The following is a 24,486-nucleotide window of genomic DNA, read 5'->3' on the forward strand; positions in this document are numbered from 1 at the left end:
TTCCATTTCTAATGGTATTTTTACCTGAATTTGTCCTACCAGTATCTTCAGATACTTTTCAGATTCTATGTCAACCTTAAAATCTTAATTTTCCTAGTTGTAAGTAAATTTTCTCTCACCTACGCTGCCTGTGAGGATAGCTGTGTACGTGTGTCGTATTCTTTCAGGGGTGAGACTGCCCATGTGAAGGGACCGTAATCCACACAGGCCTCCCTAATGCCCAGCCTTGCTTTGCGCGCTGAACGGCGCAATCAGTGTTTTCGTTTGTCTGCACCCACAGCATAAGGACGTTCCTGGGCCAGTGATTAAAGTCGCAACACAGCGGAGACCCAGGCTGCTGCAGTGACAGTATCAGGTCCTTAATCTGCTGCACCGCAGGGGGAGCTCCCTGAATCGGGGTTTACTGACTGGAATAAGGACCTTTAAATATGTATTCGATCTAGAGACAGAGTACCTAGGGGCAAGAGTAGAACCAAGTAACTGAACATATAAATCTACTTTAATGTTAAACTCTACCCAGAGAGTCTTCATCAGTTGAGAGAATTTTGGGGAAAGATGCTGGTTCTTCTTGGCTCATTGAGACAACTAGGCCATTTTCTATTTTTTTGTCTTTTAAGGGCCGCACCTGCCCCATATGGAGACTCACAGGCCAGGAGTCAAACTGGAGTTGTAGCCTCTGGCCTATGCCACAGCCACAGCAATGAGGGATGATCCGAGCCACATCTTGGACCTACAGCACAGCTGATGGCAATGCCGGATCCTTAACCCACTGAGGAAGGACGGGGATTGAAGCTGCATCCTCATGGATGCTAGTCAGATTCGTTTCCACTGAGCCATGATGGGAACTCCAGGCCATGTTCTTCAATGGACTTTTGACAGGGAAATGGGGAGCTGGTCTGGCTGATAAACAAAGACTAGTTAGGAGCAATTCGTGGTCTTAAGTTGGTGATGCCCTCTCAGATCAGGTGAAGTGGGAAGTCAGGAAGGGACAACTACGCCAAAGGGGTCCTTGTGTCAGTGTAATGGGCTGGAAAGAATCCCTTGGTTTTCTCTCTGAACTGTCTGTGGAGCGTAACAAAAATTAAGGGAAGCTACACTGTATTCTACATCCAAGAGCCTCCATCGCCATGAAATGAGATATCTCCACTCTCCAAGTAAAGTGTCTGCTGAGAAGTCAGTTGAACACATTTCTGGCACCACTGTCATTACAACTGTCTGCATGTGTTCTTTTAAGGCTCAGTTACTTTTTTTTTCCCTTTTCTTCCAAGAGTGACCAGGTGAAGCCTAAGAACTAGAATTGATAATAAATTCCGTTCAAATAAAACAGCTCTCAGTTCCTTGCTGCCTTTTAAGGGCCTACCTTTGTGCTCTGCACTTTGCAACAATCCTGAAGATTCAATAAATGGTTGGCCAAGGCTGTGCAGCTAGAAAAAGAGGAGCCAGAGTCCGACCGAGGTCAGCATGGTCCCCAAGAGTCCCGCTGAGGGTCATCTGTCCTTGGTCTCTGCACGCCAGCAGCTCTCGCATCTCTGGTGGGAGCTGCTGCATCAGCTACATTCCAACAGTCGTACTGTGAACCTGCACATTTTATGGTTGCAGCACGTACAGAGGTGGAAGTGGGTAAAATCTGCAAATGCAAGCAAGCTGAGGATGTTTTTGGAAAGTACAGTTTCCACGGCAGGTGGAGTCCAAGAGACCTCAAGGCTGCGAGCAGAGAACAAAGGCGGATAACGGGCAGCCACGGGAGCCGGGAACTCAGGACAAGCCAGGTCCCTCCACATCCCACCAAGACTAGCCCGCGGGCGAGGAGAAGGGAAGGGAGGGGAGGGGACCCCGGGCGGGCGGGAGGGGCAAGGGGCGGGGACCCCCAGAAGAGGAGGAGGGGGCGGGCGGCGGAGACCCCTGGGACGGAGGGGGCGGGGACATCCTCGAGGGACGGAGGGAGAAGGGACCCTCGGCCTGGAGAGCGGGGGGAGGGGAGGGAGGGGCAAGAGAGGTGGGGACCCCCGGGAACGCCAGGAGGGGGCGGGGCGGCGGGGAACCCTGGGTCGGAGTGGGGGGGATCATCTGGGAGGGACGGCTGGGAGGGCGGGAGAAGGGGCCCTCCGGATGGAGGGCGAGCGGAGGGGAGGGGACCCCTGGGAGGGAGGGGTTAGGAGGTGGGGACCCCCGGGAAGGCGAGGGGGCGGGGCCACCGGGAGGAGGGACCGCGGGAGGCGGCGGGAGGAGGGCCCCTCGGGGCTTAGGGGCAGGGGGCGGGGCCCCTTGGGAGGCGGGGCGGGGCGGGGGCGGGGCGGCGGGGACCCCCTGGCCGGAGGGGGCGGGGGCCCCCGGGAGGGAGGCGGCGGGGGCGGGGACCCTCGGCTGGAGGGCGAGGGGCGGGGCGCGGCGGGGCGGGGAGCCCCGGTGGGAGGAGAGGGCTGACGTGCGAGGGGCCGGGCCGGGCCGGGGGGCGGCGGGCCGGGGCGGGGCTGGGGGCTGAGGCAGCGGCGGGAGGTGGGGCCGCGGAGCGCGCCGGGCTGCGGCGGCCGGGAGGCGGGGAGACGGGCGCGGGCCGCGCGGGGCCGAGGGGAGCGGCCCGGGGCCGGCGGGCGCGGCGGCGGCGGCGGTGGCCGAGGGCCCGGCGGGCGCGCACGGCGGCGGGCGCGGCGGGCGCGGCGGCGGCGGCGGCGGCAGGGCGGCGGGCTCGGCGGCGGCGGCGGCGGCGGGCGGCGCGCTGGCGGCGGCCATGGCGGTGGCGGCGGCGCTGGCGGGCCGCGGGGCGCGCGGAGGCAGGGGCCGGCCCCCGGGCGGCGGGCGGGCGGAGGGGGCGGGGCCCGGGCGGCGGGCGGCCCGCGCGGCGGCGGCGGCGGCGGCGGCAGCGGCGGCGGCGGCCGGGACGAGGCGGCGGCGGCGGCGGCGGCGGCGGCGCGGGGCGCTCGGGCTGATGGCGGCGGCGGGCGGCCCCGGGTCGGCGCTGTCCCCGCGGCCGTGCGACAGCGACCCGGCCACGCCCGGAGCGCAGTCCCCGAAGGTGAGGAGCGGGCCGGGCCGGGCCGGGCCGGGGGTGGCGGGCGGGGAGGGGCCTGCGGGCGGCGGGCTGGTGCGTCCGGGCCGCCTGTCCCGGCGCCGCGGCCCAGCCCCGCGCGGCGCCCCGTCCTTTTGGCGGTTTCCGCGCCGGTTCCCGGGGCCGTCGTCCTCGCCGTGGAATCAAACTTTCCTCCCGGGCGGAAACACTTTCCTCGGCGGCGGCGGCGGCGGCGGCCTGGGGCGCCGTGTGCGTTTGGGAGAGTAGCTCGGGAGGAGTTGAGTCCTTGGGCGAAACAGACGCGGAAAGCACTGCAAACACGCTGTCCCGGTGGCGGACTCAGCTGGGGGCCGCGGCCGTGCTCCGCGGCGCTGAAATCCCCAGGCAGACTCGGAGTTTCGTGGCTCGTACTGTGGGGACGTGTTTGTAAGGTCAGAGTTGTGCAGAAAATCGAGATGAGCGTGAAAACCTCTTGTTTTGAAGTGAGTGTACGGGTTCGTGACAGGGGAGCGGAGCGTGCCCTGTTACTGAAGCTGGACGGGGGGCCGGGGGCCCTGCAGACGGCCCTGCGCGAAGCCTGGCTCCCGGCCTTGGCCGCTGCCCGGGCTCAAGACCCCACCTGTGCGAGCGGCTGGCCCCGGGCCCACACCGTCGGCTTCCACAGTGCAGGGCTCGCCCTGCCCAGCTCGAGGGGTCTGTCCCAAGAGCATTTCATCTGAAGGTGGTAGCCACCTGTGACTCAGATGCAAGTAGCTGGCCATCTTAACACCCGGGTTTCTGTGTCAGCATCGAGGGTGCAAGCACTTCTCTCTTGGTTGCCATCATGTTATGGGAATGTGTTGCAGTGATGGCTCTCTAATGTCCACTTTGTGTATAATCCATTTGCCTAGGACTTGTAATAGCCAACTCAAACACTACATGTGAAATTGTGGTTTCAACTTTTTTGAGGACTTTGCATTTTTAACTTTTTTTTTTTTTTTAAAGGGCCACATGTGCAGCATATGGAAGTTCCCAGGCTAGAGATGAACTCGGCCTATGCCACCCACATTCACTGCAACGCCAGATCCCACGGAGCCCAGTCTGCGACACACACAGCAGCTTGGAGCCATGCTGGATCCTTGAGCCCCACTAAGCAAGGCCAGGGATTGAAACTGCATCCTCATGGATGGTAGTCGGGTTCGTTGCCACTGAGCCACAACAGGAACTCCGCATTTTTAACTTTTTGTCTCTTTTTTGGTATCTTAAATTTTTTAGCCAAGGGAAATATACTTAAACAAATTGACGTAAAAGTCCTTAAAGTGCTAAGAAGCAAGTGAGATAGATAGGAAATGATACTTGAATGCTTATCGAATATGAAACCTATCAATTGGGAGACTTACTGTTAATTGTACGTTTTTGGAGGATAGATTTAGACTCTTCATCTCCTACCTGGTTGCTCTCTCTCAGTAGGAGTGTAAAGAGCTCTTTAACTGAGTGCTCACTTGCTAAGAACTGAAGAGGAGACTCACGGTTTTTGCTCTTTGGTAAAGAGTCTGAGTAAATTCCTAACAGGTGGAGCCATGTGAGATGTGACACTGTCGTCATGGTCGTAGTGACTGACTTGTATTGGGCACTTAGTTGTTTGCTAGGCTTTGCTCTGAGTGCTTCCCATGTAGTCGCTCTTTTAATTCCTGCCTGAGCCAAGGCCTGGGGCACTGCCCCATCTAGGTTTTGCAGATGAGGGTGGCTCCCAGAGGACAACCACTCAGCCCCCAAAGCCAGTGCCCAGTGGGATTCCAGGCCGCCCAGCTTTCTGTGCTCGACGAACTGCATACTCATTGCCTCTGCCTTCTTAGAACCATGGGTTTAACAAAATTGATTTTTTAAAAACCCATTTTAGTCCTGGAATCTTGTTTTTTTTTTTTTTTTTTTTTTTTTTTGGCCAAGCCTGTGCTGCGGTGACAGCGCCTATGCCCTGAAGGCGCTCCCTCAGTCTGCTCTTTTTAAGCCTTATGCTGTTAATTCTTAGCTAATATATGATTAAATCGACTTCCTAACCTTTGTTGCCTCATTCATTTCCCTAATGAAGCGGTCTGACGGCCTTGATACGGTCAGGTAATGGAAAACATCACTTAAAAAAAAATATATATGTCTTTTTGCTATTTCTTTGGGCCGCTCCAGTGGCATATGGAGGTTCCCAGGCTAGGGGTCAAACTGGAGCCACAGCCACCGGCCTGCGCCACAGCCACAGCAACGCGGGATCCGAGCCGCGTCTGCAACCTACACCACAGCTCACGGCAACGCCGGATCCTTAACCCACTGAGCAAGGGCAGGGATCGAACCCGCAACCTCATGGTTCCTAGTCAGATTCGTTAACCACTGCGCCACGACGGGAACTCCACTTAAAAATATTTTAAGCCTCTTTTTTGGGGAGGTAGTGTGTGTTATTTTACGTGTGTATATATATATATATATATTTTTTTTTTTTTTTTTTTTTGCTAAATTTTTGTAGTGTAAGAAAAATTATCAGGATTGGTAATCTTTTTTTAGTCCTGTGTGTCTTCTTCAAAGATCAAGGATTTAAAAGATAGCCAGTAAACCAGGTATGAGTTGAGTTGAACACTAAATAATCCATACATTTTTATCCTTGCTGGCTAGGAGGGTTTGCTTTCATTTCAGAGGACTGCAGCAGTCTTACGTGTGTTATTAAAGCAAAAGGCATTTTGACCTTTCTTCATGAGAAAGCAAAAGTAGATTTAGAGTTACAGGTTTATTAAACATTTTCTTGCTTTGATTTGCATTGAAGATTAGCTTTTAGTTTTTTCCAGGTCTTGCCCATGGCAGCTTCCTGTCGCTCATTAATTGTAATAGGAAGTTAACATTTGTATCACCAGTTACCCTTAGAAAGCCTTTAAGGTGAGCCTTTTGGCAAGTCTGAGAAGATACATAATTAATCTTTCCTTATTTGTTATTCTTTGTTTTGCTATTTTTTTGAATCTTTTCAACGTGTAGGATGATAATGAAGACAATTCAAACGATGGGACCCAACCGTCCAAAAGGAGGCGAATGGGCTCGGGAGACAGCTCTAGGAGCTGTGACACCTCCAGTCAGGATCTCGGGTACTGTCCTCTTATTGCTTAACGGTGTCTTTGAGCGTCTGTGTCTCTTCTCTGTTGGCTTCTCCTTCCCCCAGCCCTGGCAAAGGCAGTTATTAAAGACAGTAATTTGTGTTATCATGTGTATTCGTATGATCTGTATTTGTATTAAAGATAAACGTTTGTAAATATTTGTATCATGTTTTACAGTGTGACACAAAATTGTCTTTTGCTACTTAGTGCAATTCAAGAAAATTTTTTTCTGTTGTGGTAAAATACTCATAAAATTCACCATCTTAGCTATTTTTTTTCTTTTTGCTTTCCAGGACCGCACTCGCAGCATATGGAGGTTCCTAGGACACAGCCACAGCCACTCGGGATCCAAGCCTTGTCTGCAACCTACATCCCTACATCGTAGCTCACAGCAATGCTGGCCCCTTAGCGCACTCTCTGAACTGTTTTTATTTTATTTTATTTCATTTTTTTTTGCTTTTTTGCCATTTCTTGGGCCGCTCCCATGGCATATGGAGCTTCCCAGGCTAGGGGTCAAACTGGAGCCACAGCCACCGGCCTACACCACAGCCACAGCAACGCGGGATCCGAGCCGCCTCTGCAACCTGCATCCCCGCTCACGGCAACACCGGATCCTTAACCCGCTGGGCAAGGGCAGGGATCGAACCCGCAACCTCATGGTTCCTAGTCAGATTCGTTAAGCACTGTGCCACGACGGGAACTCCCCTGAGCTGTTTTCAAGTGTATAATTGAGTGGCATTAATTACATTTGCAGTGATGTGTAACCACCGTCACTATCCATTTCTAAAATTTTTTTGCTGCTGCAAATAGAAACTTCGTAACCCTGAAGCAGTAAAACTCCTATTTCCCCTATGCTCAGCTCCTGGCACCCACTCTTCTACTTCCTGGGAGCTTGCCTGTCCTGGGCACCTCATCTCCATGGCATCATGCAGTATTTGTCTTTTGGGGTCTGACTTGTTTTAGGGAGTATAATTTACTCAGAGTTCATCCATATTGTAGCCTGTGTTAGAGTTTTCTTCCTTTTTAAGGAAGGTCTTGGAAGGTTTTTAGCAGATCTCTGCACCTGCTGGTGGACGCCGGGGTTATGTCCAGCTTTTCGCCGGGTGGATAATGGCGCTGTGGATGTTAGTGTATAAGTGTGTCTGTTCAGAGTCCTTGTTTCCAGTCCCTTTGGGTGTAGACATCAGAGTCAAACAGGCGGCTCATGTGGGAATTCTGGGTTTAACTTTTTGAGGAGCTGCCAGACGGTTGTCCCTGCGGATGCACCATTTTTATTCCCACCAGCAATGTTCAAAGTCTCTAAGTTCTTCTCATCCTTACTGGTTTGGTTTATTTCCTTCTTCTTCTTCTTCTTTTTTTTTTTGATAATAGCTATTTTAGAAAGTGTGAAGTGGTATCTTATTGTGATTTTGATTTGAATTTCCGTGATGATATAATGATTAGTTGATCTGAGCATCTTTTCATGGGTTTATTAGCCAGTTGTATATCTTTGGATAAATGTCTGTCCAAGTTTCTGCCCTTTTTAAAATTGGTTTTCGTTTTTGAGTTGTAGGTATTCTTTATATATTTTATTTCCTTTTATTATTTTTCCTTATATGTTTTAGATAGTAATTTCTTATCAGACAGAGGATTCGCACATTTTCTCCCATCCTTTGGGTTGATTTTTCACTCTGTTAAATGTCTTTTTTTTTTTTTTTCTTTTTTGTCTTTTTGCCTTTTCTTGGGCTGCTCCCGCGGCATATGGAGATTCCCGGGCTAGGGGTCGAATCAGAGCTGTAGCCACTGCCCTACGCCAGAGCCACAGCAATGCGGGATCCGAGCCGAGTCTGCAACCTACACCACAGCTCAAGGCAACGCCGGATCGTTAACCCACTGAGCAAGGGCAGGGACCGAACCCGCAAACTCATGGTTCCTAGTCGGATTCGTTAACCACTGCACCACAACGGAACTCCCGTTAAGTGTCTTTTGATGCACAAAGTTTTTAATTTTGCTGAAGTCCAAATTATTTCCTCTTTGTTTTGTCGCTTGTGCTTTGGGTGTCTGTCAGGACCCCGCTGCTAACTCGGAGGTTGTGAAGATTTACCCCCACGCTTTCTTCTAAGCATTTTCTAGTTTTAGTTCTTATATTTAGGTTGTTGATCCATTTTTTAACTGGTTTTTCTGTGTGATAGCAAATAAAGGTTCAGTTTCATAGTTTCGCATTTGTGTGTCCAGTTTCCCTGTACCATTTTTGAGAAAACTGTTCTTTTTGTCTGAGACCTTTAATTGGACAGATGCGTAAAGTGGTGTTACGTCCTTTTGGGTCAGCCTGTGTCACCCTTTGGTAGACTTTGGAGGTGGAGCTGGCCCAGGTCCAGGTCCAGGCGTCTCTAGTCTCTGTGGTTGAGGATTGCGATTGTCCTGCAGGGCCCCGGTGCCGTCCCGGGGGTCCCTGCTTGGCTCTTGGGTTTGTGGAATCCCTGTGGTTCAGAGTTCCCCTCACTTGGAAATGGGTCTTTAAAGGTCGCTTTCCCAGCAGTTTGTGACTTGCTGACCGGCAGCTGGGAAACGGAGGTTGATTACTTTATACTTTGGGTGTTAAAATAGTGGCTCTGGGGATCAGCCCCAGAGACTTCAGAGCCAGTCTCACCACCCTGATCTGCAAAAGCCAAAAGATGCTGCCTTTGTTGCTGTCCGTTGTGAGTCTTTGTTCTTCGTGACTCTGTGTGTGGTGTACAGAAAATGTCATTTCCATTGTATGTTTTGTTTCTTTTCCCTCTACCTGTTATGTAATTTCTTTGATGCATATGAAATCATGGGAATTTCTTTCTTTCATTTTTTGTCTTTTTGCCATTTCTTGGGCTGCACCCGCAGCATATGGAGGTTCCCAGGCTAGGGGTCTCATCGGAGCTGTAGCCACTGGCCTACACCACAGGCACACAAGATCTGAGCCACATCTGCGACCTTCACCACAGCTCACGGCAACGCCGGATCCTTAACCCACGGAGCAAGGCCAGGGATTGAACATGCAACCTCACGGTTTCTAGTCGGATTCGTTAACCACTGCGCCACACTAGGAACTCTGGGAATTTCTTTGTATCGCAAAGTCCTAGAAGAATGGCTGAGAATTTAAGTGAATTTTAAAAATAATTTTCCAAATCCTTGAAGATAAATGTCTTCAAAGATCTTTGAAAATAAATTTCGCGTAAAATAAAGATTGTTAACATTTCACAAAAGCCACATTTATGGCGCAATGTATCTTCCTGTGCTTAGCTTCAGCTACTACCCAGCAGAAAACCTGATAGAGTACAAGTGGCCGCCTGATGAGGCAGGAGAGTACTACATGCTTCAGGAGCAAGTCAGTGAATATTTGGGAGTGACCTCCTTTAAACGGAAATATCCAGGTATTGAGTCTTAGTTCATGTAACGGAGCAAGTCCTAACTTTTAACTCAGAGCCGTCTTTTTGGTAGGCTGTCACATGCTGAGCGTTTGAGCGCAGGTTACTTAAGACATGGTTTATATTCTTCTGCTGGCCATTTTCATTTGCGGCTCTCGTTCAGTAACTCCTTGCTGTCAGTTTGCTCTTATGACTTGTGAGCTGCTTTACAAGCAAAATGAGACAGATGGATTTCCCAGGGAAAATGTTTAGGAAAAAAATCATTTTGTAGCCGCATAATTGGACCAAGGGTTTTGATTCTTGGAGGTAGCTACACAAACTGTGTCTGAATTTGACAAAGGCTGTACCTCCTTAGCCATCTCAGTGAAGTTACTTGTCTCACCTTGTTGCTTTGGACTATTCAGTTTTCCATTTTATTGTAACTTTTAATTTTTGAATTTGTAAGTTTTTTTAAGGTAGTCTTTTTAATATTTGGAGTATATCTATATCATGGAGTACTTTTGAAAATCCACGAGGATTTTAACTAATTTTAAGTTTATTAAGCTTTTGAAAGTTTTATAAATGCACAAGGCTATTTTTAATAGTCTTTCGTTCTTTTTTTGGAGATTTAGAGCGACGCGACTTGTCTCACAAGGAGAAACTCTACCTGCGAGAGCTGAATGTCATCACAGAGACCCAGTGCACGCTAGGTAATGCAGCCTTTAAGGTGAATTTTGGAAGTGGACACTTAGGATGTGATATTGGATGAGTATTTGCCTTTTTCCCAAAATATTTTGCCAAATTAATAGATTGAATGAAGTGTTACACCGCTGATTGATTTTTGGTTATTGTTAAAATGTGAAGCAGAAGGACGTCTCATAACCGTATCATTTTCTGTAACTGACAGGAGTGTCCAAGTGTGTGTGTTTCGTGTGCAGAATGCGTGCCGTACTTTTTTAAAAGTATTGGTCCTGGAGTTTCCTGGTGGCTCAGCAGGTTAAGGATCTGGCCTTGTCACTGCTCTGTTACTCCTGTGGCACAGGTTCAGTCCCTGGCCTGGGAACTTCTGCAGGCCGCAGGTGCGGCCAAAAACAACAAAACCCCAAGAAACTGTTGGCCCTTAACTCTGATTATCTCCATGTTTTGTTTGTGATTTTCCTCTCATAAATATTTTAATGCAACTTTTTAATGTGAAACCGGGAGCGTTCATCTCAGCACTTGACGTAATCTGATGCGATGAATTTTGAAAATTGCCCGTGTGACTTAAGTGTGTGTGCTGATGCTTTTGGTGAAATTTGGAGTGACTCTGTAATATTTCTAGTAGATTGAATTTGAAAACTAAGATCTGCAATATATTGAAAAGTCCTTTGTGTTTCTCATCTGATATCCTATGTTAATTGCCAGCAGTTCGAGTGTCACATTATTTAGCAGTTGTTTCTAGGAAAGGGTTATAAACTTATATATGGGACATAGAATCTTAGAAAAATTTTTGATTGAAAATTGATTTTTTCTTGCCTTTGCAACTTTGGTAATCGATTTCTTTTTAATTGTTTGACTTTATGAGTGGTATTTTTAATTATTTTTGAATGTATTAAAATGTTTTGCTTTAATTTTGGAAAACCTCTAATATGTGGAGTAGTTTGAAGGAAAAGAATATTTTGAAAGCTGTGTTCACTTTGCCTTCAAAGGGCTTCTTCACCTTTTTTTTTTGGGTCTGAAATAGGTTTAACAGCACTGCGCAGTGATGAAGTAATTGATTTAATGATAAAAGAATATCCAGCCAAACACGCTGAATATTCTGTTATTCTACAAGAAAAAGAACGCCAGCGGATTACGGATCATTACAAGGAGTATTCGGTAGGTGTTGAGGGGGCCGGTGCCTGCGGTTTGGGGAAGTGCCAGGTTATAAGGGTACAGTCCCTTGCACTGTCGTGTTTTTATTTCAGCAAATGCAACAACAGAACACTCAGAAAGTTGAAGCCAGCAAAGTGCCCGAGTACATTAAGAAAGCTGCCAGGAAGGCCGCAGAGTTCAACAGCCACCTGAACCGGGAGCGGATGGAGGAGAGAAGAGCGTACTTCGACCTGCAGACGCACGTAGGCCCCGCTCGGCCGGCCGCCCGCCCGCTGTGTGGACGGCTCAGCGCCTCGCGCGGCGCTTTTGTGCCCGCGGGGCGTCCTGCTCCCTGGGGCTCGGGCTGTCACTTGCAGGCGCCCGTTGTCCCCGGTGCCCCCGTGGTGGGGGGGTGCCTCTGGCGTTCGGTGGACAGTCTCCTGAAGGAGACTAGGAGCCAGCTGGCCACGCGCGTGTCCGTGGGTGGACGCCAGCGTCCCTGTCCCCCCGGGAGGCTGGAAGGAGCAGTGGTTCTTTTCCTAGATGAGGACGTTGCAGGCTGAGGTCTAGGGTAGCAGGTCACCCTGCCGTTCCCTGGTGAGCAGACGGGTCACCGGTGCCACTGGGCGTGCCCCGCCCTCAGGCTCCAGCCCCGTGTGGCCCTGTGTCTAGCTTTTGGGGGAGGGAGGCAGCGGATTATTTTCGCGAGGCTTTGGTTCCTTGCGTGGCATCAGGCTCGCCCTTCTCTTCACGTTCACAGGTCATCCAGGTGCCTCAAGGGCAGTACAGGGTGTTACCGACGGAGCGGACCAAGGTCAGTTCCTACCCGGTGGCCCTCATCCCCGGACAGTTCCAGGAATATTACAAAAGGTAGGCGGTGGTGGCGGCCCTGCCCTGGGAGTTGCCGGGGGCTGCGAAGCCCTGTGTTTGCCACTCGGGTGGGGTGGGACGTGCGTCGGGAGCTTCCGCTTGTGCCTCTGTGGAGAGGAGTGCCTGTGTCAGAACCGGAACACCTGCCTGCCTGGGGGTGTGTCTGTGGGCAGGTGCCAGGGCTTCTCTAGACCTCCCACCTGAAAGGATGGCCCCCTGGCCCCGCAGCGCCTGTGTCACCTGGGAGCTTAGTGGGAAGGCGGACTGCCGGGCACAGCCCAGGCCTTCCCAGATGCGGACGCGAGCGAGGAGGGTGGCCACCTGGGGCTCCTGCTGCGTCACTGCCCTGGCCTGGCTGCTGCCTCCGCTCCCCGTCCCTCCCTCCCAGCCTGGATGGAACCGAAAACAGGGCTTCCGGCACCCCAGCTTTTGCTGCATGAGAAACCTTATGTTCTTTGGGATGGAGAATATTCTTTCGACAAGTATTGAAAGTAGACTCTAGGATAGTGCTTTTTGAAAGTCGGATTTAAATCATGGGCCAGCACTTTGTCTTGCTTTCTAGAGCTGTACCTGCAGCATGTGGAGGGTCCCAGGCTAGGAGTCTAATCGGAGCTGCAGCTGCCGGCCTCCACCACAGCCACAGCAACACAGGATCTGAGCTGCGTCTTCGACCCGCACCATGGCTCACGGCAGTGCCGATCCTTCACCCACTGAGCGAGGCCAGGGATCAGACTCAGATCCTCATGGGTACTGGTTGGGAGCTCCATGGGTTAGCCGATTTTGAATCTTTGGGGGCTGTGTAAATGATGGAGCGACGCGTCCATGGACCAGCGTCTTTGCCGTCTGGGGTGTCTTGGTTGAGGGAGATGCTGACCCGGTGTCCGTTCCTGACGGGGGTTCCCAGGATGCTGCCTCCTGGCCTGAGACGGAGCGCTGGTCCTATGGGGGTGGCACGGACATGGGCAGCGGCCCTGTGCCCGCCAGCTTGGGGAGGGGCTGCTGGTCCCTAGTTTCAGATAAAATAGATGGTTGAATTCGTGAGAATACATGCCTCATAAATTGGTTTACAGTGATTCGTCAGAGGATCTTGCCTCTTAAATGCCAGCACGCACCACGCGCTGCTGTGCTGTGCAGGTGCCCGAGCGGTTCACGCCCCTCTTCGCTCTGCAGGTCGACCGGGCAGAGGCCCTCGGGCAGCCTGGGTTTTGTGCCCGTTCCGTGCTGTCGCTGTCGCCGTCGCCGTCGGTCCTGGTTTGCTGATGTCTTTGAAGGGCCATGGGTGAAGGAGAGACGCGTTCGCTTCGGGCAACAGCAGTCAAATGTCTGCCTTACTTAGTCGGGTGGAAAACATTTTGACTTTATGTATGACTTGTCCAATGTGATAACCAAAATGAAACGTTTATTTCCTCCAGTCATTTTTCAAAAACATTTGGGGTTAATTGAAAAGATGAAGGTTATTTTCGTCGTTCAAAATCGGTCCACACGTTTTGAATAATAAAGGAAAACAAAGTCCTTTGAATTTCAGGTACTCTCCGGATGAGCTGCGCTATTTGCCATTAAACACAGCGCTTTACGAGCCCCCGCTGGATCCTGAGCTGCCGGCTCTCGATAGTGACGGTGACTCAGATGAAGCCGAGGATGGTCGGGCCGATGAGAGACGGAAGGACAAAGGCACTTCGGTAAGAACGTGTCTCTCAGGAGGAGGTGCTTCCTTCCCTTTGAATTTGGCTTTCCTGGAATGGCAAGCTGAAATAGCATCACCACGCTTGTTGTGAAAAAGGATCGCTGTGTATGATTTCCAGAAAGCGTCTTCCATCAGGGGAAGTTACTGTTATGGGTTGATACGGGCCAGCGGTGCGTGGCCTTTGGCGGGTTTTGTCCTGAAAGCTGCCCCTCCGTGGTCTTCACCAGTGGGTTGGGCAGGGCCCAGACACTTAACAGCCCCGTACTGATGTGCGGGTTGGGGGAGCACGTGAGCGGTGTTCCTGCTGCTTCAGCAACCGTCACTGGCCTCTTCTGGGAAAATGTTAAGGTTACCAGCGTTTTGTGCTGTTGGGTGTCTTGCATGAGTTTCTTTTTGTGGCAAGTGCAGCTGCAGAACAGTGGGGATGCCGGTGTGCCAGGTGGGACGGAAGGAAGGAGAACAAACGCGGTCGTTCAGGGTTGTGTTTTGTTTTCCCTTTCTTTTCAGGCCCCACTTCGGCTCGTGGAAGTTCCCGGGCTAGGGGTGGAGTCCGAGCTGCATCTGCGCCCTACACCACAGCCACAGCAACACCGGATCCTTAACCCACTGAGCAAGGCCAGGGATCGAACCTGAATCCTCACAGATGCTAGTTGGGTTCATAACCCACGGAGCCATGATGGGAACTCTGGGTTTTGTTTTTTTTTAGCTCGGCTGCAGCATGCGGAAGTTCCCAGGCCAGGGGTCGAACCCAAGCCACAGCAGTGACAACGCTGGGTCCTTAACCTGCTGGCCACCAGGGAATTCTGCATCTGTCCATTTCCCACTTTCTCTGCAGCCAACCTGAACCTGAGAATGTGCCACCGTTTCTGGGCACTGAGTTTCCTCCTAACGGCCAGCTTCTGGGCGTGTTTAACGGTACCTGTTGCGTAACGTAACCTGCGCCTCCGCTGTCAAAGCGGTGAGAGCCCGTCTTCTGCTGTTTGGCTCAGGGGAGCCGGGGTGTCCTGAGGGTGAGACGCGGTGGCTTCCTCCCATACCGCTAGGAGAAGAGCTGCCAAGCCAGTTTGGGGCCAGGCGTTTTCCCGGTCCCTACCAAGATTTTTAACTTCCGCAGACCTTGACTTGGCAAATAGGCGAATGGATTTTATTTGAAGAATCTGATCAGATGGTAACAAAGTTTAATTAGGAAAAAATATTCATTGGAGTGTTAACAGTAGTTTCTGTAGTGGGAATTGGAAGTCTAACGTCTGTTACACAGTAGAAGTGCAGTTCAAAGAGTGTCTAATGGTGTGAGGAAGTGCACATAACACTTAGGGTTGAAACACACACACACATGCCCACACATACAGGGTAATTCACTTCTGTGCTTTAAAAGAAGAGGGCACGCATGGAGGTAGGTCGTGTGTGTGAGTGTGAACGTGGGTAGCTGTGTGAACAAGCACGTCACTGGAAAAGGAAAAGGCGACACATGCATCCTGTGAGCTGTCTCAGTGTCTCCCAAGCCGCCTGCGGATAACCTGACGTTTTCATTTATAATCTTCATAATTTATATGAACATAACATTTTTATTCTACTTAGAAGATTTTAAGTTAAGGAGTTTCCGTCATGGTGCAGTGGAAACGAATCCGACTGGGAACCTGGGAACCGTGAGGTCGAGGGTTCAATCCCTGGCCTCGCTGAGTGGGTTAAGGATCTGGCGTGGCTGTGGTGGAGGCCGGCAGCTGTAGCTCCGATCAGACCCCTGGCCTGGGAACTTCCATAGGCCTCAGGTGCAGCCCTAAAAAAAAAAAAAAGGGAATGTTAAATTAAGAAATGAAGAGTTAAATGATCAATCATCCAACTCCGAAACTCTGAACACGTGAAGTACGTCTGATACTGTTGTAAATACTTGGTGACACCGGCCCCCGCGGAGTTTAACGTTACCAAGACGCCCTTGTGGGCTTGAAGGACTTCTTTCGGGACCTCCATTACTTGGTAAAAACACCTGCACGTCCGTGGGGCAGTTTCTTAGTTTCTTTTTAAAGACCGTGTGTGAAACGAACATGTGCCCTGCTGTGCAGCTGGGTGGCGTGGCAGCAGCTGGAGCAGGTAGTTCTGTTCCTGGTGACTCAAGTCTGAAAACAAAGAGTTTTTCCCGTCTTTTTAGGGCCGCACCCGCGGCACACGGAGGTTCCCAGGCTAGGGGTGGAATCAGAGCTGCAGCCGCCGGCCTCCACCACAGCCACAGCAGCTCCAGATCCAAGCCACGTCTGCCACCTACACCACAGCTCATGACGGCCCCAGATCCTCCACCCACTGAGCGAGGCCGGGATCGAACCCGCAACCTCATCGGGTTCGCAGTCAGATTCGTTTCCGCTGCGCCCCGACGGGAACTCCCGAAAACAAAGTCGAATAAGGCACCTGCGGGTGTGCATAGACTTCGCTTTATGCTATGACGTATTGCTCCGAGGACAGTGGTGTTTAACTGGACTCGTTTTAGTCTCCGCTGGCGAACGTTTTCTTCGGTTAGAATTATCCTTTTATCTTTTAATCGACGGAAGCCCAGTGTCCTCTGTGGTGTCCGCAGTGGAGACCGGGACCAGCAGGTGTGCAAGGGACCTTTGTCTGTGCCTCTGACTTGCAGGACAGCTCCTCGGGCAACGTGTCCGAGGGCGAGGGCCTCCCCGACGGCCAGGAGGAGCCGGCACAGGGACGGCAGAGGCCCAGGGACAAGGCGGCCGCGCCGAGAAAAGACGCCGCGAAGCGCTCCGCGCCGAGCAAGGCTGCGCCCGGGTACAAGGTAGAAGAAAAAAGCCCCGACCCCGCCTCCCTGCTGGCCAGCCTGTCCCCCTGACGGCTCCGCGCCGAGCGTCCTGCGCCCGGCCCTCAGCCTCCTTCCTTCTCGCTTTGTGTGCCTGGTGGCTTTCCTATCACTTGGGCTGGGGTTGAGCGTCTCTTTTCTGTACGTGGACAATTTGTGAGCGAATCTTTTTTTCTTTTAAATGGTGACCAGGCAGGTCTGAGCTTTTGAGAAGTTATCTAACAGGCAGAACCTGAAGCTTTGTTGCCTTGGGGTGAAAGTCGTAGCCGTCTGAGTTGAAAGCACCCTGGTATTTAGCGAAGCTGAGCAGGTGGCGGGTGGGGAGCCCCCGACCAGCGGCCTGTCTGTGGCCGGCCGGGAAGAAAGATCTGGGCTTAGTCTAAGGATCATTTGCTCGTCTGCCAAATGCAGCCACCCTTGCGCTGCAGAGCAGTGGAAGTGCTGTGGGCATTGTGCTGTTTTAGCCCAAGCTGGGCATGTGGCCCGTCGGGACCCCGCCTGGGCTGCTCGGTGATGTGCTCCGATGTTCTCGTGAGCGTTTAGGGCTGGCTGTCCTCGGAGTCGGGTGGCGGGCGGCAGCAGTGTCATCCTGCCCGCAGAGGGCCGCGGGGAGGGAGTCGCCTTATTCGCAAGGGGGGCTTTAGAATATTGGAGAAGGAGGAGCGGCAGCTGCAGCGGCAGTAGGAAAACACACAGTTTTCCGTGGGCTGCGTATCAGCATGAACTCTCGGCTGGTTATGGAGGTGTTTTGAAGGCGCGTTTTAGAGTAAGGCGATGAACTCGTTTCGCCGAGTGGAGTTGCTGGAGCCCTGAGTGTGTCAGATGGGGACTCTGGTGTGTCATCTGGGGGAGCAGGTTCAGCGGCCACGGGCCCTTCCAGCAGCCTGGCCCCTTGCTCTCCCCGGAGCGAAAGGGCAGCTTCGGTCGGCGGGCTCCGAACTTCCCTAGAAAAGGCCTCCCCGGGGTCCGCTTCCGAGACGTGTGTTTCAGCCCATTGCAGCAATAAGGGCACCTTCAGGGCTTCAGTCATGTAGTTTTCATTCTTGTTCTTACAGATACAGCTTATCTAATTTTTAAGATAAATATTTAAGCTACTGCTTCGTAATTAAAAGCAAATGCACTCCAAAGATTAAACACCGGAAAGTGAGCCTGCTGTGTGCTAGGTGTGCTTCTGGCCCGAGAAGCGCCGAGAATGGGAGTTGCAGCCAGAAGCACACTGTTGGCGCCGAGCAGACCTTTCCGACAGGAAGCCTGGATTAATCATGGGTTAAAAAAAAGGGTTTTGCAATAGACGACTTCACGGAGGCTGAAAGTGAAGAACTAGTCAATGCTGTCACTGATTTAAGGTAAAGAAATCATATAGCTTAACCTAATTTGATATACTCAAGGGAGTCTGATATGCAAAGTGCACAGTTTATAATCTTCTCTGAACATTTTTAGTACCTAAAAATGTTTCATGTATTTCAAAGTTTGGAACAACCAGTATCTAGCTTAATACATTAATGTGAACATGTTTATTAAAAGTTAACCTCTTTATGAAAAGTATTAATAAGCCAAGATGTGCCTAGATATTAGGGTACTTCAAGCTGAGGGTCATACATAAATGTCTTTTAAAATACGGGAGTTAAGAAAACCTGTAATGTATCTGATGTCTTGCTTAGTAAGATTCACTAGTGCTTTTGCCCTTAATTTGTAGGACAGTATCGTTTAGGTTACATTAACCTGAAATTAAAGCCTAGTTGTTAGGATTCAGGCTTACATTATAAGTATGTAATTAAAATCTGTACTAGTGCTCCCGTGAAAGTCTCACCATCTTTGGTTGTTTTTCAAGCAGGAAGATAAGTGTGTTGTGAGCCTTTTATTTGAGACGCTGAGAACTCTTAGGGAGAGTATTTTAATTGTCTTGTCAGTAGTGAAACTTCGACGTTGCTACCAAGTCACACTGTCTCTGTCAGACGCACGTTGGCTTCTGTCCCATTAGCCTCCGGGGGGCTTGGCACCCGGAGTCCAGCTTCCCAGCCAGCCACTGGTCTCCGCTGCACGGGCCTGGATGTGGCCGTGCGGCTTCTTAAGGAGCTCGGAGGGCTTGAATGAACAAAGTATTTTTTACATCGAGCTGTGGCATCTCGAAGCGAATGCTGCAAAGCTCTGTCTGTCTGTCTCGTCTCCCGCCCTGTCCCTCCCTGCTCCGCCCCCCATCTCTCCCTCTGTTCAAGATGAAGACTGTTGGGTAAGAACATTTTTAAGTGGTTTAACAAAACATTATGCTTTTTTAGAAGTCAGCCTAGGGTTTTCTTGGTGTCCTTTTTATCCTAGGTGTTCAGTGTGCATTGTAATGATTGTAGAACTTGAACTGCCCTAGAACGTGAATGACTAGCGTTGTGTTTTGTTCCTTTTGACTTTGTAAAGGATTTCCTCTGAGGAGTTCTCGCTTTAGAATTTCATACTGTGTGGCTCCTTCTTTGACTTTACTGACAAATGTTAAAGTCTTTCGTGTGCCAGTATCTAACCTGAGCTATAAGTGTTAAGTAGGTATATCCTTATCCACTTAGTGCAGGTACCAGAACCGAAAGATACTCCTTATTTTGGTGGATTGAGAGGTAGCTTCTGCTGTGTATTATGGCAGCGACAGATCTGATCATAACTGAACCAGAATTTGGATCCTAGAAGTGCACTTCCTAGCTGTTTTGTACTTAGGGGTAGGAAAATGCAATGAGAATCTTATGCTTAGAATGTAGCAGTGACCACAGAGGGTAACTACACTGCAAGACTTAAGAGCTTTGAGCATGTGACACTATATCCTTTTGCTGGGGGAGCAGGGTATAAAGATACGCAGGAGATGTAGACTAGCTCACAGTAAAGTTTTATGTGTATGTTTTAACTTCCATGATATTTATTATTTTGTAGAGACATTTGTGATTGTTTAGAGTTATTGTTTTTATTATACTTATGTATAAGGTTGACTTTTTTAAATAAATAAGCCAAAAATTATTTTTGAATGCCTCTGTCATCTTTTGTAAAGAAAGCTAATTAAAAAAAACCCTAAAGCGTTAAAAACAAATTGTTCAGGCGGAACAGGTTTTGAAGGTGGCAGACATGTGGCAGCTGGGCAATAGCATTTATACACCAAGGTGGGGTTTGGTCAGGGCCCTCTTTGGTTGGGCGGCTTAGGAAAAGGAGACCCAAGATGCATCTGGCTGGGTGGTGATAAAACAGCAGCAGAATTGTCTGTTGAAAGTACTTTTTCTCCCAGTCTTTCTACACGAACGAGGCTGGCCCTGGCCCCCCTTTCGTATGCGGCCCTGCTTGCTCCCCTTTCCTCCGCTGTTCCACACCCACGTGGCTGCGTGAAGATGCTCTGACGGTCAAGGCCGATGTTCGAATATCCCCCCCCCCCCCGAGTTTTCGGTTCAGGGAACCTCTTCTGTGTTCTTTTCCGTGTGTTTCCAAGTGTTTCTTAAAGTCCAAATGCCTTCATTGGATTGTGCATGTTTTTAATCTGAAAAATGAACAGTGCTTAAAATATAGGGGTGTCTGCCTGTTTTTTAAGTGAGAATTTTATTATTCTGCTTATCTGAAAACCGCGTTTCTCTTTTCCGTCTTGTATGTCGTAGCGAATGCTTTTTCCCTAAGTGTAGGCACTTGTACGAAGGTGTCAGATGTGCCAAGGGAATAACCACACAACTCGGTTTTCCATAAACATTTCTGCACATGACAGTGTACGCATGAGACAGCCTTCAATTAAAAACGTTAAAACGTTGATTTTCGAACTTGGACTCTGTAGATCTAGTCTTACAACTCTGGGGAACATCCGTTTTTAAACAAAGTCGGCATATAAGCTGCTTAGAACAGTCTTTGGGAACAAGCCTGACTGCCTTGACCTGCTGCTCCCTCGGACTTGGACTTGCCCTTCAGTTCGTCGTGCACTTTGCATCGTGTTGGTCTTTCCTTCCAGCTCATTACACAGGTCTTACTGGGCGCCCAGGGAGTGCAGGATGTTAAATTTAGTGCTGAGATCATACCACAGACAACATTTAAAAAGGAAGTAAACCTAAGGCTGTAGTCAGTAGGCCATAAGCTGATTCATGTCAGGTTCTGTCTTTCCAAGAGGGCCTCCCTGGCAAGTTACCAGAAGTAGGGACGAGCCAACGCTGTAATAATTCCTGTTGAACCCACAGTAAGTTCTTCTGGCGTGAATTTATAGCCCTCTTCTACCCTTCCAGCCAAAGGCCATTCCAAATGCTCTATGTGGAATTTGTCTGAGGGGTAAGGAGTCCAACAAGAGAGGGAAGGCTGAGCCCCTTGTGCACTGCTCCCAGTGTGACAGCAGTGGTAAGTACTGACGCGGCCTCGCCTCCTAACCGCCGGTGGGATGTTTCAGAATCTAGATTCTTAGCTGTCAGCTAGCCTTGCACCAGAGTCATCCCGTGCATAAAGAGAGCCACGTACCACCTTCTGCACGGTGATGAGGGCTCCCTGTCTCTTTGGCAACTAAACACGGGAGCCGTTCTTGAGACACCCAAGCAGACGCGCATCTTGTCCTGCCCAGTGAAGCTGGAGCTTGGCGTGTGAGACCCGACTAACCCTGGTTTTGGTTTAGGCCACCCTTCTTGCCTGGACATGAGCGTGGAGCTTGTTTCTGTGATTAAGACCTACCCGTGGCAGTGCATGGAGTGCAAAACTTGCGCCGTGTGTGGGCAGCCGCACCACGAGGAAGAGATGATGTGCTGTGACGTGTGTGACAGAGGCCACCACACCTTCTGTGTGGGCCTGGGCGCTCCGCCGTCAGGTAAAGAGGAGACGGGACGTGGGCCTTGAGCGAAGGGGCTCGCCTGGCGCTTTCTTTTTCTTTTTCTTTTTGAGGCCACAGCATAAGCACCGTCAAGACCCTTCTGTTCACATGGGACCAAAGCTGTCATCATGTCCCCTGCTTCTCACTCCTAGACAGGCTGACTGCAGATCCAGTGAGCTACCAGGCTGCCTACATGTTCTGGAAGTAGAGCTCAGTATACAGAATGAACAGCATTTTTCTACCGAAAGAGCTGAAGCAGTACCATCCGTTTGTTTCAAAGCCTTGATTTTATTTTTACATGTCACTTAGAGACTTAACAAAAATGACTATACCTTTAAACATATTCAACCAGATTTCTATAGATTGAGGCAGCCTAACTTCAGAATGAACACAGAATCAAAGAATAAACCACAGTAATTGGACTGAACATTACACACACAATTGTGTAATTTTAGAACTTATTTGCATAGTTTACACTGCCTAATACTTTATAAAATGTATGCCTAGAACTAGGTTTCCTGGGAGTCACTGAGATGCAAACAGCTTAGGAACTATTCAGAGTCCTGTAGCAGTTCTGATGGAGGGTGTTGCCCGCTGCATTACAGCACCGTGACCACATTTAAAGTGCTGTGTCAGCATCGTACACCAGGACTTGCCAGGAGGCTGCAGACACACAGCTGCCACTGAGCAGCAGCAGAGGCTTGAAAATAAGCCAAACTCAGGGTCAGGGTTGATGTTAGGGTTTGTATGATCAAACTTTTTAGCGTATGATAGCGTTTAAGTTTCAGAAAGGGTTATAGTAAGTTTTTAAAGGCCCCTGTCATTCCTTCCTTCCTCCCATGGCCCCCCGCCCCTACCCCGTGCACTTCCCGGGGCCTGAAGACATGGATTATCTCAGAGGGAGTTGACATTTTTCTCCTTAAATTAACGAGCTCATTAGTGCCTGTCCCACCACACGTCCCCTGAGGATTACTGTCAGCAGCCAAGGCTAAAGGAAGGAGCTAAATGGGTTTAAAAGTTAGTCCTAAAAAGTGAAATTCATTCTGTATTAACTAACAATTTTCTTCCTAGGTCGCTGGATTTGTGACTGTTGTCAGCGAGCCCCCCCAACACCCAGGAAAGTGGGCAGAAGGGGGAAAAACAGCAAAGAGGGGTAGTTTTTTGACCCCAGTTCTGTAACACGCATTTAAATGAAATACCTGGTGCCAGTTTATTTACAACATTCTCATTTTTATGCCAATAAAAGATTTTTCTTTGAAATTAACTGTGTGCTTAAAATCTGCAAGTTGATTTATTTCTACAAACTAATTCCTGAAACCAGTTTCAGGTAGAGAGAGAGATGGTTCCATCTTCCAAAAAGTCTTTCTTTCTTTCTACTTTGGCTCCCTCCATAAATTCAGTCTTGGTATTAGGCAGCTTAATTTGAAATACTTAACTATTTGTTCATTAGCCTCAAAGTTGCTATTCATTTCATGAAATTTTCCTAATCTATATCCTTTCTGGTCCACCATGGATAGCACAGCAAAGTTAATTAATAACGGAAGAATTTTAATAGGAACCCAAGATGGTAAAACTGCCAAGGAGCTGATGAGATCTGGTGCAGCTGGGTTTAGAACTGTCATTACCTAGCACTGGAACCTGCCTACCAGGAAATGCTGTTAGGCTAGGAGGTGCTGTCCCTATTTGGGGTGCAGGGCGGGACTTTAGTCCCTGCACTTCAGACTTGCTTTTGGTAACTTGCTTTTGGTAACTCTTGGAAGCACTGTGACTTCTTTTAGAATCTCTAACTGGACTAAAAGTCTAAGTCACTGCAGTAATCTAGTAGTCACCTGACAGACTAATCAAAATGGGGTTTAGACAGTTTATTGTGCATATTCCTTTTACAGGAATTTTGACCTTTAAGATAACAAATATGCCTGCTGCTTTTCCTACTTTTGGGGTGACTGAGGTAAAAAAACTATGGCTTTATTTTTCCATCCCTCAACTAGAAAAGGTAACCAGAATTCCAACCAGGTAAAAGTAGCTAAGTTCACAGCGAACTGCAATCAGCTTCACAGATTAAGCATATTGTACTCCAGAGTATGTTCAATCTATCAAAAGAGAATTTCAAGTACCAATTTTAAAATACTAATCAGTATCGTCCAAAGAACAGATTCGTCTTCTTGAGATGCGTCTTCTGGAGAATAAGCGTGCTTACGACTCACATCTGTACCATCTGAAAAAGCAGTCTCGCCAAACGGATGCTGTTCGATCGTTGCATCATAATACACTTTCATTTCAAACTCGCTCTCGTGGTGGGACGGGTGTCCGTAGATCCCTATTCCCACGGGGCGCTGGAAATGCGCTGGAATGAAAACCACGTCCTGGCCACACGTGACAGACTGTAACTCATAGTCGTCAAAGCTCGGATGGAGGGTGGTGTCAGATACGTACAGGTCCGCGTCCCCTTTTAAGCTCTGCATCTTAAGCACTATCTTTCCTTCATGGTTTAACCTCAAATAACTGTAATTCCCAGCTCCTATCTGGCCCTGAACCACGTGCAGGAGGACCCACTCTTCCGGAACTTCGTCCGCGTCGAAGGCACCCACCCAGGAGGCAGCCTGAGATGCTAGAAGCAGCAGAAGGGCGCTCTTCCACGGAGCTGCCATGACGGGCGCCTAGAGCGGTGCCTTCCTCATGAGTCAGTGTCCTGCAGGCAAACGACAGGGGACACGTTCAGCACGTCGGGACGCGTCGGGGTCCCCTGCCCGGAGCCGCAGCCTTCCGGGCCCCGGCGGCCGCCCCGCGCTGCCCTCGCGCCGGCTCGGGGAAGGGGCTCCCCGGGGAGGGGACCCGACGGGGAGGAAGGCGGGCGCGCGGACGAGGGGAGCGGGCGCGGCGCCGGGTGGGTCCGAGCGGGGGGCCGATCCCCGCCCCTGGACTCACCGCCGCTCCCCGCAGGCGCCGCGCCGGAGAAGCCGGAAGTGAGGCACGCCCGGAAGTGAGGCGAGGCCCGGAAATAGAGTAGTGCGGGGCTTCCGGGTTCTCGCGAGAATGG

General features: G+C 50.3%; 2 protein-coding genes across 8 annotated transcripts; one reads left to right on the plus strand and one right to left on the minus strand.

Moving 5' to 3' along the window:
* Window positions 1,649-22,781, plus strand: PHF10 (PHD finger protein 10). 7 transcript variants are annotated; one of them, XM_021085631.1, is made up of 12 exons: window positions 1,745-1,769; window positions 5,999-6,105; window positions 9,367-9,497; window positions 10,097-10,180; window positions 11,194-11,327; window positions 11,417-11,566; window positions 12,064-12,173; window positions 13,699-13,852; window positions 16,481-16,636; window positions 20,881-20,989; window positions 21,258-21,446; window positions 22,521-22,713. In XM_021085631.1, exons 2-12 carry the CDS (start codon window positions 6,053-6,055, stop codon window positions 22,604-22,606), a joined length of 1,356 nt encoding a protein of 451 aa, XP_020941290.1. In that variant the 5' UTR covers window positions 1,745-1,769; window positions 5,999-6,052; the 3' UTR covers window positions 22,607-22,713. The 7 variants fall into 7 exon arrangements, with proteins under 7 accessions (XP_020941307.1, XP_020941313.1, XP_020941290.1 ...); XM_005659097.3 differs by having other exon boundaries at window positions 10,103-10,180; XM_021085636.1 differs by lacking the exon at window positions 1,745-1,769 and adding an exon at window positions 2,898-3,013.
* C1H6orf120 (chromosome 1 C6orf120 homolog) lies at window positions 21,718-24,441 on the minus strand. The gene is made up of 2 exons (XM_003480211.4): window positions 24,375-24,441; window positions 21,718-24,138 (listed from the first exon to the last, which is right to left on the minus strand). The coding sequence occupies exon 2, from the start codon at window positions 24,095-24,097 to the stop codon at window positions 23,543-23,545; it is 555 nt and encodes a 184-aa protein (XP_003480259.1). The 5' UTR covers window positions 24,098-24,138; window positions 24,375-24,441; the 3' UTR covers window positions 21,718-23,542.

The sequence above is a fragment of the Sus scrofa genome, chromosome 1 (assembly GCF_000003025.6).
Source record: "Sus scrofa isolate TJ Tabasco breed Duroc chromosome 1, Sscrofa11.1, whole genome shotgun sequence".
Lineage (NCBI taxonomy): Eukaryota > Metazoa > Chordata > Mammalia > Artiodactyla > Suidae > Sus > Sus scrofa.